Source organism: Lepidochelys kempii, chromosome 8 (genome assembly GCF_965140265.1).
Source record: "Lepidochelys kempii isolate rLepKem1 chromosome 8, rLepKem1.hap2, whole genome shotgun sequence".
In the NCBI taxonomy this organism is placed as follows: domain Eukaryota; kingdom Metazoa; phylum Chordata; order Testudines; family Cheloniidae; genus Lepidochelys; species Lepidochelys kempii.
Window position 1 is genome coordinate 14736153 of NC_133263.1, and position 27898 is coordinate 14764050.

The window sequence follows — 27898 nt, forward strand, 5'->3', positions numbered from 1 at the left end:
GATTACACAGCTGCGAATTCCAAACAGAGGGCAGGCACCACCCTCCAAACTCCAGTCAAACTCCCTCACAGAGGCGCTGGGGCGGGACTTAGGACACTACCCTCTTCTGGGCAGCTACCACTGGCTATTTTAGGTGGGGAGCTGACTTTTGTGAATCCCATTCTTCAGGCCTATCTCCCCTCAACTTCCCCTAGCTCAGGCTTTCTGAATCCCAGTGATATGCTAGGTGCCTAGAGTTAGGTATTGTAATGCTGACGATGGCAATGCCCAAGTCCCTTTGTGAATCTAACCCCAGGAGACTGAGGGCCCAAGCTCCACAGCAGCCAACTAGGCAGACTGTTGAGGAACCATCCCCACTTCAAATGACAAGAGTTTTCTCTAAAAAGCAGCATAAGTTAAAAAAATTGTCGACAGAAGTGATCATTCAAGGTATCATTTCATCACTTAGTCTGAACAACGTCAGGTGGCCACCAAGCTTCAATCCCGAAGGTATATCAGAAAATATTTCTTAATCAGGGGACTATGGTTTAAGGAGTCATTATGGCTCAACCCCACAAGCTACTCTATTCTGGTAAGCAGGGAGATTTCTAGACTGTGCTATGGCGCTTAATTGCAGCATTAACCTTCTGACTCCTTTGCAGATAAGAACTGAAAAATATTTTAGGACATCTTGTGGCTGGCCTTGGGAGAGGGGGACAAGCCACAGGAAGAATTCCCTCTATCTTGTGCCCCTGCATATGGGCTAGCCATAATCCCAGTCCTTGTGCTCAGTGACTCTCAAGGAGCAGAGAATATAACACTACAATGCTAAATTCTTCAAAGGGGGTAGGGACATCGACTTATCCCCATTCTGCAATGGCTCGCAAAGCTGGGCCAGTATGGAGGGAGTACATGTGCTTCCATTTTTTAGCGGAAGTTGTGGGCCAATTATGGTGAATGATTGACCATCACCCCCAAGGTATTCTGGCAGGGTAGACCCTCCCCCATCAACCAAAACACTTGTCCATGCTCTGGCTATTCTCACTGATTTATTTTCTTCCTACCTGGTCTCCTCAAATCTCACAGTACTATTCAAAACACAAATGATAAAATTAGCATCTTGACCATGTCAATTCTTTATCCTTGCTTTCAAGGCCCTACATAACCCACCTGGGCCTACAAAACCAATCTTAATTCTTATGGGCCCCTTGGTCCCCTTCTCTCTATCCTTGATGCCAGGCTTGCAATTCCTTTGGTTTCCTTCTCCCACTCTCATCTTTGTGACTTCTAGGCTGTCCACTGGCATGGAATTACCCAGTGCCACCACATGCCCCTGGACACTAACCCACATTAAACAAAGGCTTTCACGACCCAAATATGACTTATGATTTTGATGTTACGGAAGAGTCAGCATTTCCTCAGAATGTCTGGATTTATACATCTGTCTTTCTGACAGTGAACTCCTCCGAGTCAGGTACTGCCCTTAATTTTTGTCTTGTACAGCACTGAACACTTTCTTGCTGCCTAACTGTAAATGACATCAGCAAAAGGGGCTGAAAAAAGCACAATATAGGCCTTGTCATCTTTCTGCTCCCCCACACATACACCCAGTTACTATTATTCACTTAACTGTGATCGTCTTTTTTTATTAAATGCATTCTGACTTAATTTTTCTTTTCTTAAGGAAAAATACACTAGAACTCAGAGTTCTCCACCTTAAACGAGCCTTTTAAACACAAAAGCAAATCAGAGATGCTGCCCTGCCTATGGGAGAGGACTCTCAGGAGTCGATAGTTATGCCTGGGAGAAGCTCAGGAAGATCTTGTTGGCACTGGACAGGCATAGCAGTTTTTGTTAATCTCGTTGATAGAGAGCCCCCTGTATTAAGATCTTGTCACACAATTGACCAGCAGGGACACCTGCCCAGGTGTGGGGTCCAAACGGTCAGTTTATAGGGCAGGGTAAGGGCCCAGACCTGTACTCTGTGTGGCGAAATAGACAAGGGCTGGTTGGGAAAACATTGGTGACTACAAAAAGGTTTCTGGGTTTCCACCATTCTATGGTGGAATGGATGGATCGCCCCCGAGTGGGAACTAGCATGAAGTTTTAGCATCCAGCAAACGTCAGAATATGGTGAGCTTGAAAGAAACTGAATATAGCTATTATTGTGAACATATAAAATGGACTCCAATGAGGCTGTGAAGGACTACGCACATGAGTAAAGGCTTGCAAGATCAGGCCCTGAACTAGCCATTGTTCAACACATAAGCTTTGGATACCAGATCCCCATGTGGTCACAAGCAGCACAGGTGTTTCTTCCTGTTAGTTTGATTTTATGTGCACACCTCTTTCTTTGATGGGCTATTTTAGAAAGGTGTGTGAGACATCATACTTTAAGGGGGGAAGTTATAGCAGTACAGGCTAAAGGGAGGCTAAAGAAGGTAACTGAATGTCCTTAGCTGCTGAGTTATTAACTGAGACCATGTCTGAAACATGGAAACATCTGCAGGAATAACATGGATAAACAGAGACCACTTAAAGTGGGAGGGGGGCAGAGGGTTTTTCAGAATCATATACCTTGTGTACAACCATCAACAGAAGCCCCACTATAGCTGAATGTGGAAATAATATGTTGACAGGATAGCCCTAACCACTGTCCCTGTTATTAAAGTGAAAACCTCTTCAGATGAGCACGTATTTTATTTTGGAGTAATATGGGAAATTGTCAAGTATCTATTTACAATATTTCTCTTACAGTGGGAGTACTATGGCTAGAATAGCCATTAAGACAATGGAAAGCTTGTACTAATTATAGGGAACCATTTGTTATACATTGCTTTTTTTTTCTTGGATCACTTTCTCCAGTATTTTAAATAGCTTCAATTTTGCTTCATTCGTACAATTGTTCTTAGAAGTTTAACATTATAGATTAAAAAGCCTACGTAGCTCAGCAGATTAGTCCTAACCAATTGTGGTGACAATTCTTATCAGATTGGAAGTCTTAAGTGAAATAAATTCGAGCATTTGCTTTGGGCTGCAATGGATGGTAATAGGCAGCATTTTACGTAAATCAGCACAGCTGCTAATCCTTCCTTTTTCTGAAAGTGGTGTCTTAGAGGGTGGATCCACGCTAGAAAAATGAGTATATGAATTACAGAACAGCAAGCAATGATGCAGCTGCCCCAGTGCTAAGCCACTATGGTCGATGCAGTTCAGACATTTATACCTATTTTCCAACATACGTTTTCAACAAATGAGCTTACTAGTGATTACTATGAATCTCCACTTCTGCTTCTTCTCCATAGTGGTATCAGCGAAGTGGCAACAAAGCTGCCTCATCCTTTCAAAGGCAATGTATTCATTTGAGGTCAAAATGTTGGATAAAAGTCAACCTCCACATGGTAAAGTAAAATAGGATGTGGATTACAGGGCATAGTGAGTTCAGGCAGCAGACTTTTGCCTCTATGGACACAGGCTCAAATCGAACGGCTCACAAGTGAAATGCATTTGGACACGAGCCTCCACTGAGCAAAATAAATGCCCAAACCGGTGGAGTCCAACCCCCAGTTTCTGATTAGTACAGGAGATGATGCGGAGAACGGGGTAGAGATGCTTGCATAGCATGTGCTTTCACTGCACAGGCCAAATTCTGTTCTACGCCAGTGAATTCAGGAGTGTAACTCAGGGCAGTCTTTGGGCCTATGAAACAAGTGCAGCCCTAGCATGGCCTTATATATTTACCTGAAGTCACTGTGCCAAATTCTGCCTTCAGATACGCAAATGCAATTTCCACTGGGCCAAATTCAGCACTGGGCCAGTTTTTTCATTGACTTCAGTGGGAACAGATTAAAGGCCCTGGTATAAGCAGACAAAAGATCACCAATTTAAATGGAAGTAGCCAGCATATATATGAGAGCAAAATTTAGGCTAGTGATATTACGCACTCACTTGTTTCAGCATTAAAATATTCCCTTTCCTAAAATGAAACCACAGAAGCAGAGTAAATATGAGCACTAACCACGACTGCAAGCTATGCTGTTTCTGGTGCCTTTTGCTCGAACATCTAACCCAACGCTGCAGAGAGAGGCTACATTTTAAAACCATTCCCTTTTTGCATTTCTTCCTAATTGGATGACTGTATTTGTCTAGAGAAAAGTATATTATTAGTCAGAAAAATAAAGCACAAATATTAGAAGTTACCTTTCCTTAGAAACATCTTCTTTCCCTCCCCCTCCCACCCCTCACATTTGGAGTACTCAATATTGAATCTATGCAGCAGATTACAACCATTTAAAGCTGAGCCTTTAAGTACCAAAGAGAAGAACACCTATTACACGAATGCAGTAATTCTTCTGGCCTGATCTGACACTCTTTAAGTCATTGCTTGTTCAAACAAAGCAATATGGCATATATTCTCTCTACTCTCTAGGTATATACCTATATAGATATGTACACACCCCCATTACTCATACACACATAATAAGGAGAAAAAAGCCCTATCTGAACAAAATTATATAGGATGGACCTAGCTGAATAAGTCAGCGAGATCAGAGGAGAGGAATTATGTAATCTTTTCAATTGAGCACACAGCTATAATTACTTTATCAAGCTGCATTAATATTTCACTGCAGTTTTCAGATTACATGTATGCAGCATTATATTAAGTATTCATCTATGGATTAAACCATCTCAGCTTTTAACTGCATGTTTCTCTCTGCCTCTTTTTTCTCTAAAGGTATCGGAAATAATCTTACTGTACTGCTGGGGGGGGGGGAAGGGTAGAGAGAAGATATGAACGTGCTGAGTAGCTGAAACAGAGTAAAGACAAATGCACAGAGGTTATTTCACAAAGGGCCTAATTTGTAAAGGTCCTGAGCTGTCATTTCTCTCTTGCTGGACCGAAACAGCATCCCCTCTGCTGATATAACATTCATGCAGCCTAATTCTGATTATAATAGAAAGGAGAGGATGAAAAATAATACAGAACAGGGGGGAGGGAATAGTAATAAATGCCAAGAAAGGGATTGAAAAGGCAACATCAAGGAGGAATGGCGAGAGCTAGAGCAGCACTTACCCATAAACAGCCAGATGGAGCCACCAGACACTAGGAAGAAGGTGAGCATGCCTGCTGGATCTGGCTGCAGCATGGGCAGCCTGAAGAGACTGAGTGTGTGTGGGGGGGGAGGGTTGGGGGGAAGGAGGGGGAGGACTGCAGCACATTCACTGCAGAGACTGAGACAGTGGCACCAGCAGGGACTCGACCACTCCGCTTGCTCCAAGGCACAGCATGCTTGTCAATTACTCCCACGGCATAGGACGATATTTTTAGCAATCCCCCTTCCTCTGGGACCTCTAGCTTCTTCTTAAAGGGGGCAGTATATCCCACTTGGGTAGGGCTCACTAATGTGCACATGAGCCATTTCCCCCTCCCCCCCCGGAAACCTAACAGCCCAGGCAGCAAGGGGGAGTGGGAGGGGAAAGAGGGGATGGGAAGGGGAAAAACTTTATTTGGTGGTTTAACCCGTGTCCAAAGAAATTGCCCAAATATTGTGCCCTGCAGCAGCAATGCACCAGAATGCTCCTAAAGGCCCCAATTGTCAGAGCTGCTGAGCAGTTAAACTCCACCTGAAGCCAATGGGAGCCGTAGGCACTCAGAGCCTCTGGAAATGTTCAGGTCTTCATATACGGCGAAGGACTATGCAAGAGAACAGAGAGCCAAGTTGGTCTTCATGGTGTGTGGTGCACATTTGGACAAAGCATATTGGGGGTGTAAGTTATTCCATCCTTTCCTGAACGTACTGGTCTCAGAAAATTAATCTCTCAGCTGCTGGGTATGAGAAGGGCTTTGCAGAAAGAGCAGAGGCACAGAGCATTCTAGGGCTGGCCAGTGGTGAAGTCACATGTGCTGTTCCTTTGCCAGTCAAAGTGTGGGAGTTGGTAGCTGTGACAATAAAATAAAATGTCTTGGTTAGACTGGGGGTTTCAACATTTGATGGAGATGCATTAGGGCAAACCTGCATAGCAGACAGGCTAAACTGCGATAAGCTGTGATTTGTACCAGTGCAGTTTATCCCTCCTGGAAACCAGGGTAAACTGCACTGGAGCACATCATGTCTTTTACAGCTTTGCCTGTCTACATTAGGGACCAGCACCAGTGCAGCTATGCCAGCTGTAACTGGTGCAGAATTCCCAATGTAGAGAAAGGCCCATGTTTTTCTTTACAGTAGAAGGAATGAGAGTGGTGGGAGCTTTCCAGCAAGAGAAACGGATTCTCCTTAGGTAATTCTTGCACTTCTAAAATTGTGATAGTGTAGCACTGTTATTGGGTTTTCAGAACTGAAGGATGGGGTGCTCAGATCAAGCTGGTTTGACCCATCAGCACAGTTACTCCACAGTGCTAGCATGCAAACTGCTCCCTGCTCTCCAGACTCAGTGCAGGGAGAGGGTACCCAGGCTGCTGGGGAAGCATCTCAGCCACTGGGAGATCTGGAGTAGAGCTGTGAGGGAACCGGATTTTTCATTTGGGGGGGGGGGGAGTTTCACAACTTTGAAATGCCTTTCATTCCAAAATGAAAAAATAATTTAGTAATTTCCTGTAAACATTTAAATTCTGTTAAAATCTTTGTTTGGGGTAGATTGAAACATTTTGTTTGATAAGATCAAAACATTTTGTTCCAATTTTGACTTATACATTTTTTTATATTTTATTCTCTAAAATTAAAAAATGAAACCGACATTCTGAATGGGAAAATCAAAACTCTTCTTCAATTTCTTGTTCTAACCAAATTTTTGTTGAATGTGATATATCCACGAAATGGCACCACCTCTCCCTAGTTATCTCTGTAAAGGCTTTATCACCTTGACCCAGGGGTTGGAAAATATTTTCTATGACAGGACATGGCTCAACACAAAGTGACTCAGCACTTCCCTACATTTCAAAGTCAATGCTGTCTCCCACTTTCACACCCATCGAGATCTCATCACCTCACCTTCCGTTTCATTACAAAAAGATTAAAATCCTTCACATCTCTGAGTCAGTCAGATCCATCACTCATCTCTGGAACAAATGCAACCTACCTGCTAGTATCAAATATAACTACCTGGAAAGCTACTATTTTCAAATTGTGCTCATCACCAGGATATCTAAACTGCTCCAACCTCCTATCAGTCTAAATGAGTGGACTCTGCACCTCCCCCCTTTAAACTACCCACTGAAATGAGTAACAGACCACATGATTTTCATGTTGTCTCCTGAAAAACTAACTTTCCACCCTGTTGACTGTAAAGAGAAAAAACCTCACCAGCTTGGTGTTCAGCCCCTCCCTCTGTCAGCTGGGTGTGCTGTCTCTGTGGGATTCTCCCCTCTCCGTCTCCCAAGGAGCTACTTTGCTAGCCTCTCCCTTGCATGCCACTACAAGACCAGGGGGAATCTAAGCGGGGAACTGCTAAACTGTGCACATGGGGGACAGGCATTGTCTTCCATATGCTACTCCTTCCCTCAAATTCTCCTCCAGTCTGATCAATAACCAAATGCCAATTAGGGCAGACTGTGTCTGCACCAATCTCCTCTTTCACCCAACTTTCTAGCGATCTCCACCTATCACTTTTCTGTGCAGTTGATGTAAACTCTAACCCCTAACTTCTAATACTAGGTGACATCTCATCAGTTGAGTCCTATAGGTGACTGGCAATATTACACTGCGTATTCCTTTAAACTACCAGCACTGCCAGACCAAACATGAGGCACAAAATACATTAAAATAGCCTTCCATGTTATCGCTTAGTCTCACCAAATAATCTCCTTGATGGGAGCTGGGTGCCTAGCTCCATTAGGTACTTTTGAAAAATCTACCCATTATTAAATTAACCTGAGTCCTACATGATATCCCATCTTTTGGGGGCGAACTGCTGAGTTCCCAAACTAAAAGTTCCCATCACTGCTTACTCTAGTTTGCAGTTAGCAGACTGCATAGCATAACTTAAATCACTCCCAACATTTTGAATCAGAAGTCCAGGGAAGTCATCCGATATGCAACATTTAAAACATGGGTAGATTTTGATAAGCCATCAAGTCAGGAGAAAAAATGGTCCTTATCCAAGTGAACAATGATTAAAATGGGTTTAATGATTGTGGAAACCTCAGTTTAACAGAGGGCTACTTAATTGCTAAGACTCACAGAGAGTTATGATCATGCAGCATTTGTATGCGGGTAGAACCCCAATTTTGCTAGTATGATGCAGATTATGGAGAAATCTCATTTACCTAATATTTTGTTTCAAAGACACATTTAAAAAAAGAGGAACTGCAGCTTTAGGCACAATTTGCTGTTTTATACTTTCTAAACTTGTCTGCGGTAAGTTTATGGGAAACTTGCTGAAATACACCCGAGAAAAGGTTTTTCCATAACATTCTGAGAACTTTATTAAAGTGAGATTTGGAGAACTACAGTTGATTAAAATTAATGCATATTCAGTCCGCTGCTATGATGCAGAAAATGTACCTGAGGAGCTATAATTTACCTTCCATTGGGCACCTCAGTTCTCTTCCACTCTCAGATCAGCTGTGCTGTACATTTAAAATTCTTATCTTACACTGGCTGTGATGATTCACAGATTCTAAGGCCAGAAAAGACGACTGTGATAATCTAGTCTGAGACCCTGCATAACATAGGTCAGAGAACGTCCCCAAAATAATGTCTGTTTGAACTAGAGAATATCATGTAGAAAAATATCCAGTCTTGATTTAAAAATGTGTAATGATGGAGAATACATCACTACCCTTGGTAAATTTTTCCTGTGGTTAATTAACATCACTGTTAAAAATGTGTGCCTTACTTTCAGTCTGAATTTGTTTAACTTCGATTTCCAGTCACTGGATCTTGTTATACGTTTGCCTGCTGGACTGAAGAGCCCATTAGCAAATTTTGTTCCCCATATAGGTATACAAACTGTGATCAAATCATCCCTAAACCATATCTAGTGAAGCTAAACAGATTGAGGTCCTTGAGTACATTGCTATAAGGCATGTTTTCCAATCCTTTAATTATTCTCATAGCTTTTCTCTGAACCCTCTCCAATTTATCAACATCCTTCTTGAATTGTGGACATCAGAACTGGACACAGTATTCCAGGAGTGGTCACACCAATGCTAAATACAGAGCTAATATAATCTCTCTACTCCTACTCAGAATTCCCCTGTTCATACATCCAAGAAGAGCATTAGTCCTTTCAGCCATGGCATCACATTGGGAACTCATGTTTTTAGTTGATTATTCACCATGACCCCCAAATCTTTTTCAGAGTCACTGCTTCCCAAGATAGAATCCCCCATCCTGTAGGTATGGCATACATTCTTTAGTCCTAGATGTATAACTTTACATCTGGGCATATTAAAAGGCACATTGTTTGCTTGTGCCCATCTTACCAAGAGAACCAAATAACTCTGTACCAGTGATCTGTCCTCTTCATTATTTACTACTTCCTCAATCTTTGCATCATCTGCAAAATTTATCAGTGACGATTTGGTGTTTCCTTCCAGGACATTGTTAAAACATGAAATAGCATAAGGCCAAGAACTGATCCTTTTGGGACCCCACTAGAAACACACGTGCTCCGTGATAAATACTTTGTACTACCATGGTACTTTCTGTCTGATGATTTCAAAGTGCTTCACAAACAATAAAAAATAAAGCCTTCCAAAATTACAGTAAGGTAGGTAAATAATATTTTCCTCAGATACAGATGGGGAAACCTGAGATTAAGTAACCTGTTCAAGATTCCTCAGGAGCCCAATGGCAGAGTTGTGAAAAGGACCTCGATCTCCTGGTCTTTGGTCTTGGGATGCGAACACTAAACCACCCTTCCATTATTCACTGGACAGAAGAGTAGCAATGTTTGCAATTTCTTGCTTGACTTCTTGAGTGTCTCGGGTAGGATGGCAGGGAATTAGTAGAAGTGTCTTTTTTTAAACCAAAAAGAGAGGTCTAATGGGATCATCCCCCTACAGGGGGGAAGATTCCTTCTAATAGCCTACTTCATTCTTCCATTTCTTACCACTGTCCTTGCTCCTTCTTCTGGCCATATCTGAAATTCTATATAGGGGTAGTGTATGTAGGTGAGATTTACTGGATGGGTAAGTATACAGAAGACCAAACCAAGACTGAATTGTACTCACCATTGTGTCCTCCAGTACCAAGGACAGGGGTTCAAAAGAAAACAGTTGCTTCATGTAATATTTCCTCCTTCCCAAATATATTAGTTCATGGTGCAGGGGAATGAAAATGAACTTTCATATATTGTGCTTCAAGAAGGTAGTTCCTCTGTTTGTGGCAGTCAAGCAGCCACAGTCTGGTTCATCATCTCATTTTTCATCTAATATTATAGGATACAGTGCAAGATGAGTCAGAGACGAACCCTGGAAGACAGAACCCTTAATTAGTATAGAAATCCCCCAAAGAGATAAGAGAACCCAACAATGCAGAGAACACTATAGCACAGAGAATCCTGAGAGAAAGAACATTCTATGTAGACTAGAGCTGTGCAAGCTATTCACATCAAACTTCAAATCCACTCAAAAGACAGGATTTAGCCCTCTGTTGCTGCATGAAATGTGTATGGTAAACTTTTCTTCCTCCCCCTGAACCTTAGGGACATCCAAATTGGAATTTTATAGCATGGTTTGGAGCAGATGCTGCTGGTGGGAGAGAGGGCCAGCATAAGATTTATTTTTTTAATAATTGCTCAGTACTGCTTTTTTGTTTATAAGTAATTTTTTAAAAAATTACTGAGCCAAATCTTTGCCCCTTTAAAGTCACTGGAAGTCTTGCCATTGACTTAGTTGGTACTAGAACGTGGCCCAGGGTGATGGGTGGAATTACTGTAGGTTACTTGGCAAGTGTTAAAATAGTCCTTGTATTTGTCTCCTTTGAAGTATGCTGTTTGATAATTCTTTGCTATACATGCACTGAAAGTGCCTAGATTCTTTTATGCTGCACCCTACACACTCAGAATGTGCATTCAGCATCCCTATTGCATCTCTCATCACTTAATTCAGGAACAAAAATTCCAATTCCAGGCTGCGAGTCAGCGTAAAAGAGGTCTTATGTGATGGGGTCAGGACTTTACTTTGAAATCTAAATTCCTTTGCCACATTCACAAATCTTCACTGGTGGAGGAGGAGCTGGAGTGGGAGAAGGGAAGTCTCTGGTGAAACTCAAAATCCTATTGCAGGCTAACAAACAGGCCTATATACTAACAGTGCCCACTAGTGAATTTTTGAAGATTTTTAAATATTTTGGAGCTATGAGGTGCCAAAGTCAGCCCTGTTGTAAGCAAGTGTAAAACTTGGCTTTAGCTGATGAAATTGCAACCACTAACACCAGAACGGAATTGGGCAGCTTGCATGTTTGAGATTGTTCCTTCTTACTTTGCTACTTGCTGCAGCTTCCATTGTCTTCCTCTTTTAGGGCTTTTGCAGTCCAGACTGTATATCTGGCAAGTTTCCCTGGAAAAGGAACTCACAGTTTAAGATGGAAAATACAGGTGTGTGATTTTAACCATATAGTGCACAGCTCAACTCAGACCTGTGGTGGGAATAAAAGCAAAACAAATTAGGCCCATCTTCATTTATCAGTAGTGAGCATATGCCTACCAAGTAAGGGTCCAGGTCTGCATGGTAATGAGCAGTTCAGCTCCCAGTGATCAGCATGAAGGGTCAGGCCCTAAGGAATCACCCTTTGGCCTGGTCTACGGGGGAAGGGTGGGGGGGAGTTGATCTAAGTTACGCAACTTCAGGTACGTGAATAACCTAGCTGAAGTCGACGTACTTAGATCTACTTACCACGGTGTCTTCACTGTGGTAAGTTGACAGCTGATGCTCTCCCAAAGACTCCACCTGCGCCTCTCTCACTGGTGGAGTACCGGAGTCTACGGAAGAGTGCTCAGCGGTTGATTTATCACGTCTAGACTAGATGGGATAAATTGACCCCTGCTGGATCGATCGCTGCCCGTTGATCTAGTGGATAATGTAGACAAGCCTGAGTAATACAATTTGTAGGATGAAAAACATTACAATGTGCTAGCTAGTTCATGCTAAAACATGCTTTTATTACTGTTATCTTGTCCTCCTCTCCCCACACACTCCTTGTTTATTTCACCCACCTTGGCTGTCTTGTGTTATGAACCCCAAAACAAGTATAGACATCAGCGCGACTACTCCTAAGCTTCAAGTTACACATGTGCTTAATTGCTGGATTGCGGCCATTGAGCTTAAGATTTTGGGGGTAGGGGCTGCCTCACTATATGCCTGTTCAGTGCCTGGCCCAATGAGGCCCTAAGCCGGTTGGGTTTCTGGGTGCTACTGCAATAATGGCATTAGTAATTCCACTTTTAAGGCAAGAGAAATTCCAACAAGCCAGAGAGTGGGAATGCTCTAGGAGCACTTTTTATTGTTTTGTTTTCATGTCTTTTCCAATCTCCATAGTCAACTCTTTCAACCTTGGCAACACTGGCAGGGTCAAGTGAGTACGGAGCTGATTAATGTCAGGCTTCCCTGCTGCTAGTGCTACTGCTAAACCATCCAGGACTCCAGATGGTTTTGGTTTGAAAGCAAGGCAAGAAAACTTTTGTGAGAGTTTTTACTGCATCTTCCTGAGACCAACTGAATCCTGGTCAAGCTCTCCTCAAATGGTACCATGACATAAGGAAATATGTAGCTGTATTAAAGCTGGGCTAAAGCAAATCAAGACCACAGAGCAGAGTAGGACAGAACACCTGTTTAACTGAGTAACCTTTCAGGCTTACACACTGCAATCATCGTAAGGCAAAACAGGAGACAGTCAGTTTAATCTTTTATGGCTTAGAAAGCATATGTAGATTAAGATATCAAAAGAGCCCTGTCTATATTTTGGGCCTGATTCTGATCGTGCTTCGTTGGTGTAAATTGGGAGTAACTATTGAAATGAGTGAAATTATACCAGTGTAAATCTTGGGTAAGTGAGAAGAGGATAATTTATACACAGAAAAATTATAACATGCTTTGTGCTGCCTTTTAATTAGGCAAAAGCTCTGCTGGATAATATAGTGACACAGATAGACAATGCTACCAGAAGGGTTCTGGATGGGATATTCATAAGTGCTTTAGGAGCACAAGTCCTTATACCTACCAAACAAGTAAATGGGAAAGTCAAAGACATTTAGGCACTTTTGAAAATTTCACTGTTTGTTAGCATCTCTGATAGTAACACCTCAGTTTTAAGAAGTTACTAACTCATGCATCCTAATTCACTTCAGAACAAGTTTTGGTAGGCATGAGGTATTTTTATATATGTAGGTACCCAGGATGCCCATGTAAAGCAGGCCATACTTCATACGTGGGTGGCTAAATGTAAGAAACTGATTTACCACTGATAGTAACCTGTTCATGTGGACTTGTCTTTTTGTGAATTAAGATTGCTTGTACGTGGTGGTGATATTTATGTTAACAACACTGAGTAAAAGACACTGTGTCTTAACTAGAACCATCCTAGCATTATAAGCTTAAAGCTGATGCATAAAGTAATCCATATAGCTTTACTTTTTTGTACACCTCACTGATCTATAGGTTTATAGTACAGCCATTCTTGACAACTGCTAAGGTTTAATTGGGCAACACAGCTCTGGAAGCTCTACAGGAAATTAAAATAGTGTGCCTGGTAGGGAAAAACGCTATTCAGCAGGGTAGGTGAATGAAGACCAACAGGGAATTAATTGCCAGGGGAGTTTTCCCTTTCAGAGACATTTATAGCGTTAAGACAGAATATATTCTCAGCAGTTTTTGCTGGTGTGATGCAGACTCACCCAGAAGCACACTCTGGAAGGGCTTGGGAAAAGTGAACATTTTAGGATGGCTGAAGGTCAAAAAAACCACCCAAATCCATCCTCTCTTTTGAATTAGAGGAGAAAGATAGTCTTGTGGTTAAGATACTACAAATGGATCCAGGAAATATAAATTCAGTTCCTGGCTTTGCCACAGACTTCCTGAGTAACCTTGGACAAATTACTTAATCTCTCTGTATCTCGATTCCCCATCTATAAAATAAGGGCAATAATACTTCTGTTCTCCCATCATTTGTCTGTCTAATCTGTTTAGATTGTATGTTGTTTGGAATAAAGGCTGTGTCTTACTACTATCTGTTAATTTACTTTTTATTACTATTATTTAATATCATTTTATTTTCCGTCTTATTTTGTTCTTCTCTTCTACCCAAGCATATGAATTCACTCTCTGCAGCTCCTGACATGAAATGACACTGAACAGTCATCAACATTCATATTAATCCTTTTCAAAGCTTTGGTATGGTGGAGAAGTTCAGTAGTCAGCTTGTGCCTTCTGGGTCTCGATAAATACATTCCAGTTGTAGTATACCTTGAAAGACTAGCACTGATCATCTTTAGAGTCTCTTTGATACCAGGGAAAGGTCATGATCATCCTTTAAGTACCTGATCCAATGCTCATTGAGATCAGTGGGAATCTTTCCATTTACTTCAACAGGCTCTGGGATCAGGCCCTAAATGAATGAATGCAGGCTAGAAATAGCCAAAAACACGCAGTATGGACACAATACTCTGGACTAATTTTACTACACCAAGGAGGGTCTCTAAGTTTATAATAGTCTCAAAATTTCACCTAACAAGGAACACATAAACCATCTCTCTGACCAGGCATCCATAAGTCTACCTATCCATTTCTACTTCTTCTTTCTATTTCTTTCCTCTGATTAATCCCTATGTATTTGAGTAACCACCAAACAGAACCCAAAATACGTAGGGACAACTGTGTGGTACATAGTCATCGTGTTTACTGTATTAAAGACATTCATTTTATAGGCTTGTATCCATGAGATTATATTCCCTTTCCAGATGTCTGCGGGAATATCCTCTAGTCAGAATTCGTTTTTGGATCCATTTGTGACTATTTTCTTTTTCTAAAATTAAATGTTGGGTATTTTTAAACCAAATTGTTTGGTTATCATTTCTTTTATGTGGCATTATTCTTAACCACCTCCTTTTCTGTGACAAGAAAATGAATGGAAGTACTTTTTTAGTGTGCTCACATGCACCTTACTTTCTTCTGACTAGATTGAATTAAAATTCTATTTAAATGTGTGCCTGCCCATAACTGATGTAATGCAATGCACAAATACTGTCCAGGACTTAAAACATCACTAGCTTTGCTAAAACGCCAGCTCAAAAAAAAATTATATTATATGGAACACTCTCTTTGGTTAAGCAGAATGCCCTTTTATTTGGATTTAATTTGATAACAAGATAAACACTGATGAGTATAGTTCTCTTAGATAATTAGAGTAAGCTCCTGAAACATTTTATTTTATAAACTAGTATATCTTTTGAGGGTATAGTTCTCCCATGATGCATATGTGTTAACTTGCATCCATATTAAAAGAAGTTACTTATGTGTAAGAAAGATAATTATACCCTGTGTTCCTGGGTATGTCCATTTCACTTCTACTTTGTAAAATCTATAATAGAAGTGAGAACTAAGTGGCCCTGACCAATGACACAACTAATCAAGTCTTGGTCTCCCTTCTTCATTGGAGGGGCATGGATCAGCGTTCATGTTGCACTCCCCGTCAGTGCTCGGCCGAAGCCGGGGAAGCGAATGATCCAACCAGCGGACAAAATTCGGTGATGAATCCTGGTCACGTTCCACCTGCGGCACATTGTGCAGGTGCTAAGAAGCTTAGCAAAGGAGGAGGGGTAAGGATAAAGCTGGGCTGGGGGACGTGTTGATCTGTTAACTGCGTGGGACTGAATTATGAGTGTAAGAGTTCTTTATAGTGAATTTTAGTAATTTAGTGTAATTGTGGATCGTGTTATTTCAAATATTGGGGAAGGGAAGCAGAGGGAGCATGCAGCTTTCCTAGTGTATATAGATTTTATAAATAAAAATAAACAATTACTACTCTCCAAGTGTATCTGTATGTCAAGATTCCATTATGTTGCAGCTCTGCCTGTCTATCAGTCAAGTAACCTCGTCAATAGTCATATGAATGCAGCGTAATGATGAGCTGGGAATGATCTAGTAAATTTATGTTTTGTTTTATTCTTCACGCATGCTTTTTTCATTCTGGTTCTATAAACTTGAGTAAGGTGCCATCTGTTGTTAGAAGCTGGCATTGAGATAATGCATTTGGGGCTTGATCCAAAGCCCAGTGAAGGCAATAGGAGTCTACTGACTTTAAAGGGTTTTACTAGGCCCCTAGGGACTGCAAAATGAAAAGGTATGTCTCCAACTTGGTATTAATGTCTGTTACACACATAAACCCATTATTCAGGAGAGAATATACTTAGTTCTCTGAAGTGGAACTCTTTTGAACAGGAACACATATATGTGGTCATCTCAGGGACATGTAATGGGCTACTGAAGCCTCTTGAACAGCATGGGTCCAGTCTGTGTTGCTCATTATGCTTAACACATTCTGAATGGCTGCAAACTGATGATTTGTGCTGGTCTTGCCAAAAGATAGGAACTATAGTCATGTGGTTTTTGATTGTAGCTGTATTAAGAAGCACTGCTCTCAAGCACGGGACTCCGTCTGATCTGGAGCAATAGTGGGTAGTGTCTCAGCTACAGAATCATACCTCTATTAATTTGTCTACTAATTGGGAGGAGATCTATTGGTTTGTCTATTAATTGGGAGGAAATCACCGAAAACTAAGCACTGTAACAGTTAGTATGGCAACTGAGTTTGTAGTTTGTTGGGACAAATGTTCCAAATTAAAAATAAATTAAGAATAGATATCAAGGCCTATATATAAGTTGATGGGCTCTTTAGAAATAGCTTAGAAAAATCAAATTAAAATCAATGTGTTCCATATATAAAGAATGCAAATATTTTTTTAAAAAATTGGAAACATACAAAGAAAAATCATTTCTAAATAGTAGAAATTATTTCTGGAGGCAGCTATTAAACCTCTGATGGAGTTAGATGTATCTTAAGATCACAAGTAGTTTGATCTTCATTCCCAGACACTACAGGGATAGTGTATTAAAACAGTATTCATATGCATTTTTATCTGAATCCACATCTTTATAAAGGTTATATTTATGTGTTTTTATGGCAATTAACTTAATGGACATAAACGGGCACCAATATAATAGAACTGAATCTTTACAACATATACAGGGAGAGCACGCATGAAAAACTGTCAACATACCTTTAATGAGGTGATACACAGCTTACTCATTATTAAGCTTTTAGGAATTAAAATTCAGGTTTTGGTTCTTCCTTTATCCTTTTGGTATTCCTACTGTATTATACCTTTAGTCAGAGATTAAGTATAGGCCTGAAACAGGTTGTGTTTCAATACCAAACCTAGATCCAGATATGAACTTCACTGGCCCTATAGTTTTATAAGAAGCAAAACCAAAATCCTAGATCATAACAAGCTCAGAACATTGAGGTGGTCAAAATCCAAATTCAGATCTCAGTTTGGTGGCTCAGGCCCAACTGCAGTGAAAATACTGTTCTCTGTCACTGAGATAGACAAGATAGGTGAAGTAATACCTTTTACTTCCAACCAAAACTTGTCCTCAGGTCGCTATTCTCTGTCACTAGCATCTATACATATAACCAGCCCCATCTGGGCTACCAGCAGGATTTGAACCCAGAACTGGCTGCACTAAAATCTTGCTTGCTTGAGGTACAGGATAAAAAGTCCCTTAACTGGCAGTTTTCTCAGACTCATTAACCTCATTTGGAACAGCCGCTAAAGGGGTTATCTATTTAACAAACCAAAAATATTAGTATGTGAAACAGATACTAGTTACACTCTATTAATAAAGTTAGGAGGATTTCTGCTTAGGTAGCTTCTTCAGATATTAAACCAGAAGGAAATTAAATGGTGTCATTCAATCATTGTGACCATAACAAAGATAAATAAAGATGCCAATGCCAAAGTATAACCAACCATTAAATTGCTGTAATCTGATAGGGAATGCACTTTATAGACATGTGAGCCACTAATCTGAGCTCAAAATAATTTAAAAATAGAAAATGTAGGGCCTCCAAAAATAATGTTTTGTGCTTCCAGGATCAATTTTTTCAAAACCTAGCTTTTTGTTTGTTGCCTGCAAATTTATGGGTGCAAATGCCCACAATTATTTGGGAGTGCCATTTAAGTTACATGGAGCCAAACTTGCAGAGCCATTTACTAAACAGGTGCTTCAATGTGAGGGTATCCAACTAATTTTCAGAGGCATAAGGCTGTCACAAATTAGGCACCCAAAAATTGAACCATACAAGATTAGTAATCACTGCTGAAAACAATGGCCTCAGATATTTAAAATACCAGCATTGCATTCAAATATCATATACTTGGACATCTAAATAGCAATTAATCATTGCCGTAGAGTTGCGGATGCTGAAAAGGAGGTTTGCTTAGTGGCATGCTGAAAAGGAGACCAATATAAATTATTCTGCTGATTCTAAAACAGATAGGTAGAACTACTGCACAGAACTGTACACATTCATGCTGACATCACTGATGATGCTTATCCTCAAAGGAGGCTAGCTTCTACTTGAGTGTGGTGAGTATGGGGAGGAAATTGATATTGGGACAAAATCAGTAGAAAAGGAATATGACATGTATTTTCACGCTTCTATGAGGGTTTTATAACCACTGGAAAAATTAAGAACGCATTTAAACTACGACATTGAAACAGTCTTCCCTCAATGTGTGGGAACTTTCGGATGTACTCCTCTCTTCATATTGCTTTAGATGAGTCACTTTAGGTGTTAGGGAACTTGTAGACTTCGATAATCAGACACATTGTCAGCACTCAAACAGCAGGAATTTTCTTCAGCAACTACAATAAAATGTATTTAATGCATCTTGAAATATAATATTGTTCATTTTAACAACAGGGCGAGAACATGTATATAAGCATTGGTAGGGGGAAAATGAGGAGTGTTGATAACTAAATAGGGGATGGCTTCCTTTCATCCTAAATAATGAATATTTTAGATGCTCTTTGCTGACAGCTGCATCAGCTGCCTGTTATCCAGCCACTGCATCTCAAGACCCCAAAACTAAGGAAGGAGCCTTCCCCTCCCTCTTCCTCCACAAGAGAAGAGCAGTTTGAGCTGCTAACAAGGACCACAAAAGGGTGGGAGAGGCCACACTACCTCTAACACTGTCAGTCACTGGTAACTCAGGCACCATTTGCTGGCTATTGAAAACGTTACATATATGCTCTCACACTGAACCCACTTTGGTGCGTAGGGTGGAGGGGAGTGAACACTGTGTCAGCAACGATGGTACAGACTGGCAGGGGACACCTGGCCAGTGGGGAGTATCTGTAGCATGATTTGTACATTTGTTTGGCTCATGTTACCATTTTTGAAAGTCTTGTTTTTACTTATGGCTCAGTACTCAGAAGACTGAGCATTTTATACATGCAAATTATTATTTTAGTAATTATTATTCACAGCTGGCCACAAGAGAAGACCTAGCATGCAGCTGACCTAAGCGGTCTCTATTCTAAAAGCTGAAACGTAAAACCCAGCTAAAGCTTCTTCGTAGTTAAATAGCCTATTAAAATGTGGACAGCATCACAAAGGCACAGAGAGCTCTAGAGACCTGAACATAGCTTTGTTCCTTAATCATGGGTAGGGAAGGTATTGGTCTGTCTTTAGACCAATTTCTGGCTTTCTAATTAGTAATTAATAATAATACGTAGCTGTGTATGCCTCAAACACTTTACAAGGGGGATAAGCATTTTTATCATCCCCTTTATGGATGAGAGCCTAAGTGACATCCTCAAGGTCACACCAAAAAACAACAGAAGAAATGGGAATAAGACCAGAGCTTCTGCCTCACACTCCAGTGTCCTATCGGGTTCTCACAACAAAATTTGTGGTGGCCTCAGGTGTGGCCACCAACTCTTGCTCTGACAATTTTTCTTAAAATACTTAATACACTTTATTTGTTTTTCCTAAATATGCACATGTACATGTCCAACTCATTGCAATTTATTTATATAGGGTTTTTTTGCAGACTCAATACTAAAAATAATGTACAGTTATCTCTATTCTTTACTGGACCTAAACAGAATAGAAACAAATAAGGTGCTCTGCATATTCTTGTCTTTGGTGACTGGTTTCTTTTGCTTTTTTCCTTGCTGTTTTGTTGTTGTTCTTGTTGTTTTTAAAGACTTGTTGTTAGTAAGTCTGTTTCTGTGAAAAGTGACGTTTGTATGTTTGTTAATATCACAGTTCACAGCAGCAGACTAGCTAGCTGGGAGACAGAGAAAAGTGATAATAGCAAACATTCAAATATCACTTTTCACAACAGACTTACTCAGCCCTGGCAAGCCGGGGGACAAATTAAGCCCAGGATGGGGAGGTGGGTAGGGAAGCAGCGGGGGCCAGGGCGATGGGGGACTGAGGGAGGCAGGAGGTGCTGGCGGGAGGGTGTGTGAATGGGGGCTGCGGGAAGCAGCGGGGCCCAGAAGCAATGGGGGGATGAGGGGCTGGGGGAGGCAGTGAGGGCCAGGGGCAATGGGGATGGTGTGGTGTGGTGAGCCCAAGGCCGGCAGGCACCCGCTGTCATGTGGCTGGGGGCCAGGCCCTGGTGCCTGCCACCACATGGCCGGGGAACAGTGCGTGTGGCTGAAACCCGAGGTTGGAGGATGCAGCGTGGGCCAGGGGTCATGGGGGAGGTTGGTGAGCCCAGGGCTGGGGCCCACCAGTGCTGTGCGGCTGGAGGCTGGATTCCGTGGCCCCACAGCCAGAGCCTGAAACCCTGCAGCTGGGGGACTGAGCCGTCAACCGCGTGGCCAGAGCCCGGGACCAGAGGAGACAGTGGGGCTGGAGCCCGAAGCTCCATAGTCAGGGGATGGAGACTGCTGCCCGCCACCCCAGGGTTGAAGCTGGAAGCCTGAGCCCCACCGCCTGGGAAGGTGGGGAACTCACACCAGCTGCCTGCTCCTCCAGCATTTGTGGCTCCAGAGGAGGGCAGGGCCCAACCCCTGCTGGCAACCCCAGGGGGAAGGGCTGCTGCTCTGCCCTCCCCCCACCCCCCAATCATCACCCGCACTCCCCAATCACTTCCCAGGAGGCTGAGACGGCAGAAAAAGCCCCTGGTGGCCGCATGTGGCCACGGTGGCTGCATTTGAGAAACATAAAACAGAGTATTGCTTAGTAAGCTGCTCTGATTGCTTAATAATTTTGTGTTTGTCTTAGTTATTTTAAATCCCTTTTTGAATTACATATTTATGTTTGCCGGAAGTCACCTGATGCTATCTAATGGGAGGAGATGTCCTGACATGCTGGCCAGGACAATGATGTACTGGTTCCTTCATTATACATGACTCTCGTATCAGGGTAACTGATGGATTTGTTTCAAGAACGGAAATGTACCACACTAACTTACTAACATGGAGGAGGCATGTAAATGTAAAGAACAGAGGTCAACATTTTTCTACCTGGGTGCTTTAAGGCAAGCTCCAAAATCCATATTTAATTACCAAATAATGTTAGGTTCCAAAATATCAAAGTTCGTTAGGTGACCAAATGTGGATTGAAGACTTTACCATTAGGGACCCAGATACGAAATTTTTGGCCCAAATCTCCACAGCGATAAGAAACCTCCCTTTTGATTTCTGTCGAAGACACTGAGCCTGGTCTGTTTTGCTTTTGCAAGTCATACCCTCTACACTGTACTGTAGCTGGCTTTCAGCCTCAGGGATCAGTGAACACGCAAACAGCTGAACACTGGACTGAGGCTGGCTATCTTAGATTAATCTTTCCACAGAACAGCAAAGGAGTAGAGAGAAAAAGATCATTGCAGCTGGTTCAACGGATTTGAACCCAGGTGAAAGATAAATGGTCCCTTTTCTTCCCAAAATAACGTGGTCAATTCCAGGAGCTGCAATTACAACTAAAATCTGACTGACACCTTGAGAACTTCGAAGAGACTCAACTCCAATTCTTTTGTAGATTCCACAGTGTTTGGCACTCAAAGTGCTTTGGTGGTTAATTCATTTCCCTGCAGCTAGATTCCTCCATGTAGCTTTATTTAGAGCTCTTTAACCTTCTGACTCACCAACATTCGTACCACCTGACCGTAAGGCATTATTGTCAGAAACAAGCCTTCTGCGGGAGAGCACCTCATTACTGCAACTATAGAAATCACCTGAGTGCTGCCCATTTACAGGGCCTGCAGCAACTAGTAAGAGTATTGTTACATTTTAGAACATAAAATGTGATTGAAGTGTCCCATGTTGTAAAGTGGGAGAAGGGGAGGGCAGAGAGAAGTGGGTCATTCATGTTATCATCAAGCAGGATCTTGTTTTTTCAGTTTTTACTCCTGTGTGCTACATGCCCTTCCATCTTTCACCAATTGTGAAGCAAAATTATAGTGCAAAGTGCCTGTTCACATGAATTTACACAAGTTGCACATTTTCAATTCTTCTCAGAATTGCCTAGAAAAGCCTGACAGAACAGATTGTTGTCTAGCCCACTGATCTGCTAGTTCAGAAAAGGAAAAGGAGGTTAATCAGAGGGCGGGAGACTGACATGACAAGAAATTTCAGGAGTTTCAAATAGGAGGATGGTGAGGCCTAAGGAATACAGTTCCTGGTCTGGCCAGGGACTGAATACTGGTATGGATGACACCACTCCAAATAAGTAGCTGATCAGTAAGTTCTAAGTGACTGAAGATGATTTTGCAAGTGTAACTCAGTATTTCTACAAGTTAGGTGCATGCTGTAGAACACTGTAGTAATTTCTGCTTTCTTATACAGTGAAAAAGGAGAGATATTAACAGCAAAAGGGAATTTCACTTTGGATTAGACAGTCAATGTATGAGAGACAACATAATGCTGAGTGAGAGAGGATAGGATGGGAGAATTCCCACAGTGCACATAAACCCAGGGAGCTGGGGATCTACTGAAGACTCCATTCAGTGTAAATTAGTTATTTTGTTTTCCTGCTAGCTTTCTAATGTAACTTGGCCTTCCAAGGAGGGCAGCTGAGACTGGAAGCCAGAGGTAGTAGGGGGAAAGGGAAGAACAGATACATTGGACACAGAGCTGGAGGGAGCACTGGGACTGGTTGATCAAGGAGAGTGGAAATAAGGATTTGGGGCATGAGCAGAGGCAGATTAAGCTTTTGTGGCTCCCTGGCCCAGAGGAAGTGAGGGCTCCTCAGCACCCCTTCTGCGCTCCTGCTGGGGAAATGGGGTCAGGGTTCGGGGGCTTACCCTGCTCTGCCCGGCACTCCTGCCGGGGAGTGCGGTTGGGGGGTTCCCCCACTCTCCTTCCGAAGCGCTGGGCGGGCAGAGCAGGGCAAACCCCTGCACCCCGACCCCAGTCCCTGCCAGGAGTGCAGAGTGAGCGGAGCTGGGCAAGTCCCTGTGCCCTGACCCCACTCCCCAGCAGGAGCACAGGGTGAGCAGGCAGAGCGGGTTGGGGTGCAGGGGCACCCATTTTTCTGGGGTCTCCCAATTGGCCAGGGCCCCTGGTCATGGGACTCATTGGCCCAGTGGCTAATCTGGGCATGAGAAGTCGGTCTGATTGGGCAAGGAGACTGGAACTGGGTGTGGGGTGAAAGGGAGAAACTGGGGGTATGTCTACACGACAATATTAGGTCAATTTTATAGAAGTCGATCTTTAGTAACCTATTTTATACAGTCGATCATGCGTGTCCCCACTAAGTGCATTAGGTCGGTGGAGTGCGTCCTCAATACCGTGGCTAGCATTGACTCACGGAATGGTGCACTGTGGGTAGCTATCCCACAGTCCCCGCTGTCCACTGGAATTCTGCATGAAGCTCCCAATGCCTGATGGGGCAAAAACATTATCGCGCGTGGTTTTGGGTACATGTTGTCAGTCTCCTCCCTCCCTCCTTGAAAGCAATGGCAAACAATCATTTCATGCCTTTTTTCCTGGGTTATCCATTCAGACACCATAGCATGGCAAGCATGAAGCCTGCTCAGCTGCACACTGCTGTTGTGAGCATTGTAAACACCTTGTGCATTATCCTGCAGTATGTGCAGAGCCTAGCTAGGAGGACGATTTTGATGAGGACATGAACACAGACGTTCCTGAAAGCATGGGCTGTGGCAATTGGGACATCATGGCAGCAGTGGGGCTGGTTGATGCAGTGGAATGCTGATTCTGGGCCTGGCAAACAAGCACAGACTGGTGGGACCGCATAGTGTTACGGGTATGGGATGATTCCCAGTGGCTGTGAAACTTTTGCATGCGTAAGGGCACTTTCCTGGAACTTTGTGAGTTGCTTTCCCCCACCCTGAAGTGCAAGAATACCAAGATGAGACCTGCCCCGACAGTTGAGAAGCAAGTAGCAATAGCCCTGTGGAAGCTTACAACGCCTGACTGCTACTGGTCAGTCTGTAATAAATTCGGCAAATCTACCGTGGGGGCTGCTGTGATCCACGTAGCCAGGGCAATAAATGCCCTTCTGCTAAGAAGGGTAGTGACTCTGGGAAATGTGCAGGTCATAGTGGATGGCTTTGCTGCGATGGGGTTCCCTAACTGTGGTGGGGCAATAGATGCAATGCATATCCCTATCTTGGCACCAGCCCACCTTGCCAAAGAGTACATAAACCGCAAGGGGTACTTCTCAAAACTTGCAAGCACTGATGCATCACAAGGGCCATTTCACTGACATCAACGTGGGATGGTCAGGAAAGGTGCACGACACTCGCATCTTTCGGAATTCTGGGCTGGTCGGAAAGCTGCAAGAAGGACCTTTCTTCCCAAACCATAAAATTACCGTTGGGGATGTTGAAATGCCAATGGTTATCCTTGGGGACCCAGCCTACCCCTTGCTCCATGGCTCATGAAGCCATACACAAGCAGTCTGGACAGCAGTAAGGAGCAGTTCAACCATAGGCTGAGCAAGTGCAGAATGGTGGTAGAATGTGCCTTTGGACATTTAAAGAAGCGCGGGCACAGTTTGCTGAGTAGGTTAGACCTCGGCGAAAGCAATATTCCCATTGTTATTGCTGCTTGCTGTGTGTTCCATAATATCTGAGAGTAAGGGGGAGACATTTATGGCAGGGTGGGAGGTTGAGGCAGATCATCTGGTGGCCAATTTTGAACAGCCAGACACCAGGGCAATTAGAAAAGCACACCAAGGCACACTGCACATCAGAGAGGCTTTGAAAAACAGTTTCATGACTGACCAGGCTATGGTGTAACAGTTGTGTGTGTTTGTCTTTGACACAAACCTGCCCCCTTTGGTGAATGTACTTCCCTGTAAGCCAATCCCCCTCCCTCCTTCGACCACAGCTGGGACAGGAAATAAAGTCCCTATTGCTCTGAATCCATTCATTATTTAGTTATTAAAAAAAACTTGAGATCACTGGCAACGCTGATTAATAAAAGGAAGCCTGGGTGTACAAAGGGTTTGATAACAGAGTGGGAGGGGGGAGGAAGGAAGGACAAGGCCACATTGCTTGTTGTAGCCACACTACAAATCAAAGCTGTTTGAATAGCAGCCTTCTGTTGCTTAGGCCACTCCCTGGAGTGGATTGACTGGGTGCCCGGAGCCTCCCCTCGCCCCCACACATTCTTGGGTGTCTGGGTGAGGAGGATATGGAACTTGGCAAGGAGGGCAGGTGGTTACACAATGGATACAGCTGGGGTCTGTACTCTAGTTGCCTTTCCTGCAGCTCTACCAGATACCTCATCATGTCCATTTACTCCCCCATTAGCCTCAGCATCTCCTCCTGCGTGTTCTGATCATGCTCACTGTGTGCTTTCCTGGCCTCTCCTACTAAATGCCTCCATGTATTCAGCTGTGCGGGATGATTGCATGAGACTGAAAACATGTCATCGCGAGTGCGTTTTTTTGCCTTCTAATCTGCGATAACCTCAGGGACGGAGTTGATGCGGGGAGCAAAGCAGCATTTGCAGTTGCAGGAGGGAAAAGGGGAGAGTAGACTTTACAGAAGATCCTTTTGTTCTCAAAAATGTGAGACTCTTTCACAGTGAATCAAGCAATTGACAGCAGACAGCACATGTGCTTTAGGTACAAGGTCGCATTGTGCCTTTTATATTGAGCGCCTGCTGGTATGGTAACACATCACACACAGCTGGGCAACAGAAGTTGGTTTCCGGGCAGCCATGGTAAGCCAAATGGTATGTGGGGTTGGCTTCTTCCGTGTTCATAACATGTGGCGTCTTCTCCGCCTTCAGGGTCCAGGAACAATAAGCCCTGGAAGGGTATTGGCTCCAGGGTGTGGAAAAGGTCCTGGCTGCTGGGGAGAACGGATTCGCCGCTTGCCTGCTACGCATTCTCCTCCTGCTTCTCCTCCTCTTCCTCATCCACAAAATTCTCATCTATGTAGCATGAAGCTGTCACCTTGCAGGTGTCCACGGAGAGTGTTAGGGTACTGCTAGGATCCACCCCTAGAATGCCATGCAGTTGATCATAGAAGCGGCATGTATGGGGCTTTGACCCAGAGCGACCATTTGCTCCCTTTGTCTTTTGGTAGGCTTGCCTGAGCTCCTTAATTTTCACACGGCACTGTTGTGTGCCCCTGTTGTAGCCTGTATCCACCATGTTCTGTGCGATTTTCATATATATATCAGCATTTCTTCTGCTGGATCAGAGTTCTGCCTGCACAGATTCTTCTCCCCATACTGCAATCAGATCCAGTGTTTCCCATTTGCTCTATGCTGGAGCTCATTTGCGATTCTGGGGGGACTGCATGGTCACCTGTTCTGCTGAGCTCGCCACACTGACCAAACAGGAAATGAAATTCAAAATCTCCTGGTGCTTTTCCTGTGTACCTGGCTAGTGCATCGGAGTTGAAAGTGCTGTCCAGAGCAGTCACGTTGGAGCACTCTGGGACAGCTCCCGGAGGCCAATACCATTGAATTGCACACCCCTGCATCTACACTACCCCATATTAGACCCAGGAAGGTAGACTTTAGCGCTACTCCCCTCGTTGGAGAGGAGTACAGCGATAGATTTTAAGGGCCCTTTAGGTCGGCGGAATGGGGTTGGTTGTGTAGATGCATTCATTATAAAATCGACCTAACATGGCTAAATTCGACTTAACCTCATAGTGTAGACCAGGTCTGGGACTCAGAGCAGCTCAAAGGGGAGGCTAGGACTGGCTGGGCAATGAGACAGGTACTGGGATGAGAAGCCTGAAGAGTAGAGACAGAGACTGGCTAGCCAAGAAGAATGGGACAGGGATGAGCTTGAGGCTGAGGGAAAACAGGCAGAAGGGTCTGTGACTATGAGAGAACACTCCCCTCCAGATCCTGGAATGGAACCTCAAATTTCTGAGTCTCGCCATTCCTCTGCTGGCAGCAAATATCTGTGAAACCCACTGTCAAAGTGTATGTCTCATTCCCCTCTCATGCTGATCTAGAGTGGATGACAACCTATAAATAACTCTGTTTACTCATGTGGCAGAAGTCTACATGATGATCTAAAAGTTCCAGTCCCACCAATGAACCATGTCAATATGATGCCATGATGGCATTCATTTTTTGAGTTTGCTTTTCTTTAAAACCTATGAAATTATACACACAAAAACTATGTTAAAAGATTAAGACTGCAAAGTCAAGCACTCAAAAGTTAGGAAATGCCAGAATTAAGTCACAGCTATGATTCATCCCAAGAGCAGGACCATTCTGTGTACTGAATGAGGCATCAGTAATGTGCAAAAAATTAGCATGTGATCATGTAATTAAACACTGCATCATAATGTGTACGCACAAGGCGGCCAAATTAAGGCAACCTTTTGAATGCTTGACTTTGCAACCTTAATAATGTTCTTTTAACATAGCGCTTTTGTATGTAATTATTAAATATAGTATACTCAGTGGTCTTCAGTTACAGTATTTGCTATCCAGACAACAAAAAAACAGCAT

The 27898-nt window shown here is 43.0% G+C and overlaps 1 protein-coding gene across 8 annotated transcripts in view; it reads right to left on the reverse strand.

The window, feature by feature from the left end:
- The window catches only part of ACSL6 (acyl-CoA synthetase long chain family member 6), a 111647-nt gene extending 106503 nt beyond the window's left edge, over positions 1-5144 (reverse strand). For 3 of the 8 annotated variants that reach the window (XM_073355632.1, XM_073355625.1, XM_073355628.1), the window contains exons 1-2: positions 5054-5144; positions 3721-3834 (exon numbers count right to left, since the gene is read on the reverse strand). Coding sequence is in view for 1 of the 8 variants with exons in the window: in XM_073355623.1 (XP_073211724.1) it covers positions 5054-5126 (73 nt within the window). In the remaining 7 variants the exon portion in view is untranslated. Of the gene's footprint in view, positions 1-3720; positions 3835-3997; positions 4125-5053 lie in introns of all 8 variants that reach the window. The other 5 variants (XM_073355623.1, XM_073355629.1, XM_073355626.1 and 2 more) reach the window with 4 other exon arrangements.
- Between the last annotated feature and the right edge of the window lie 22754 nt (positions 5145-27898).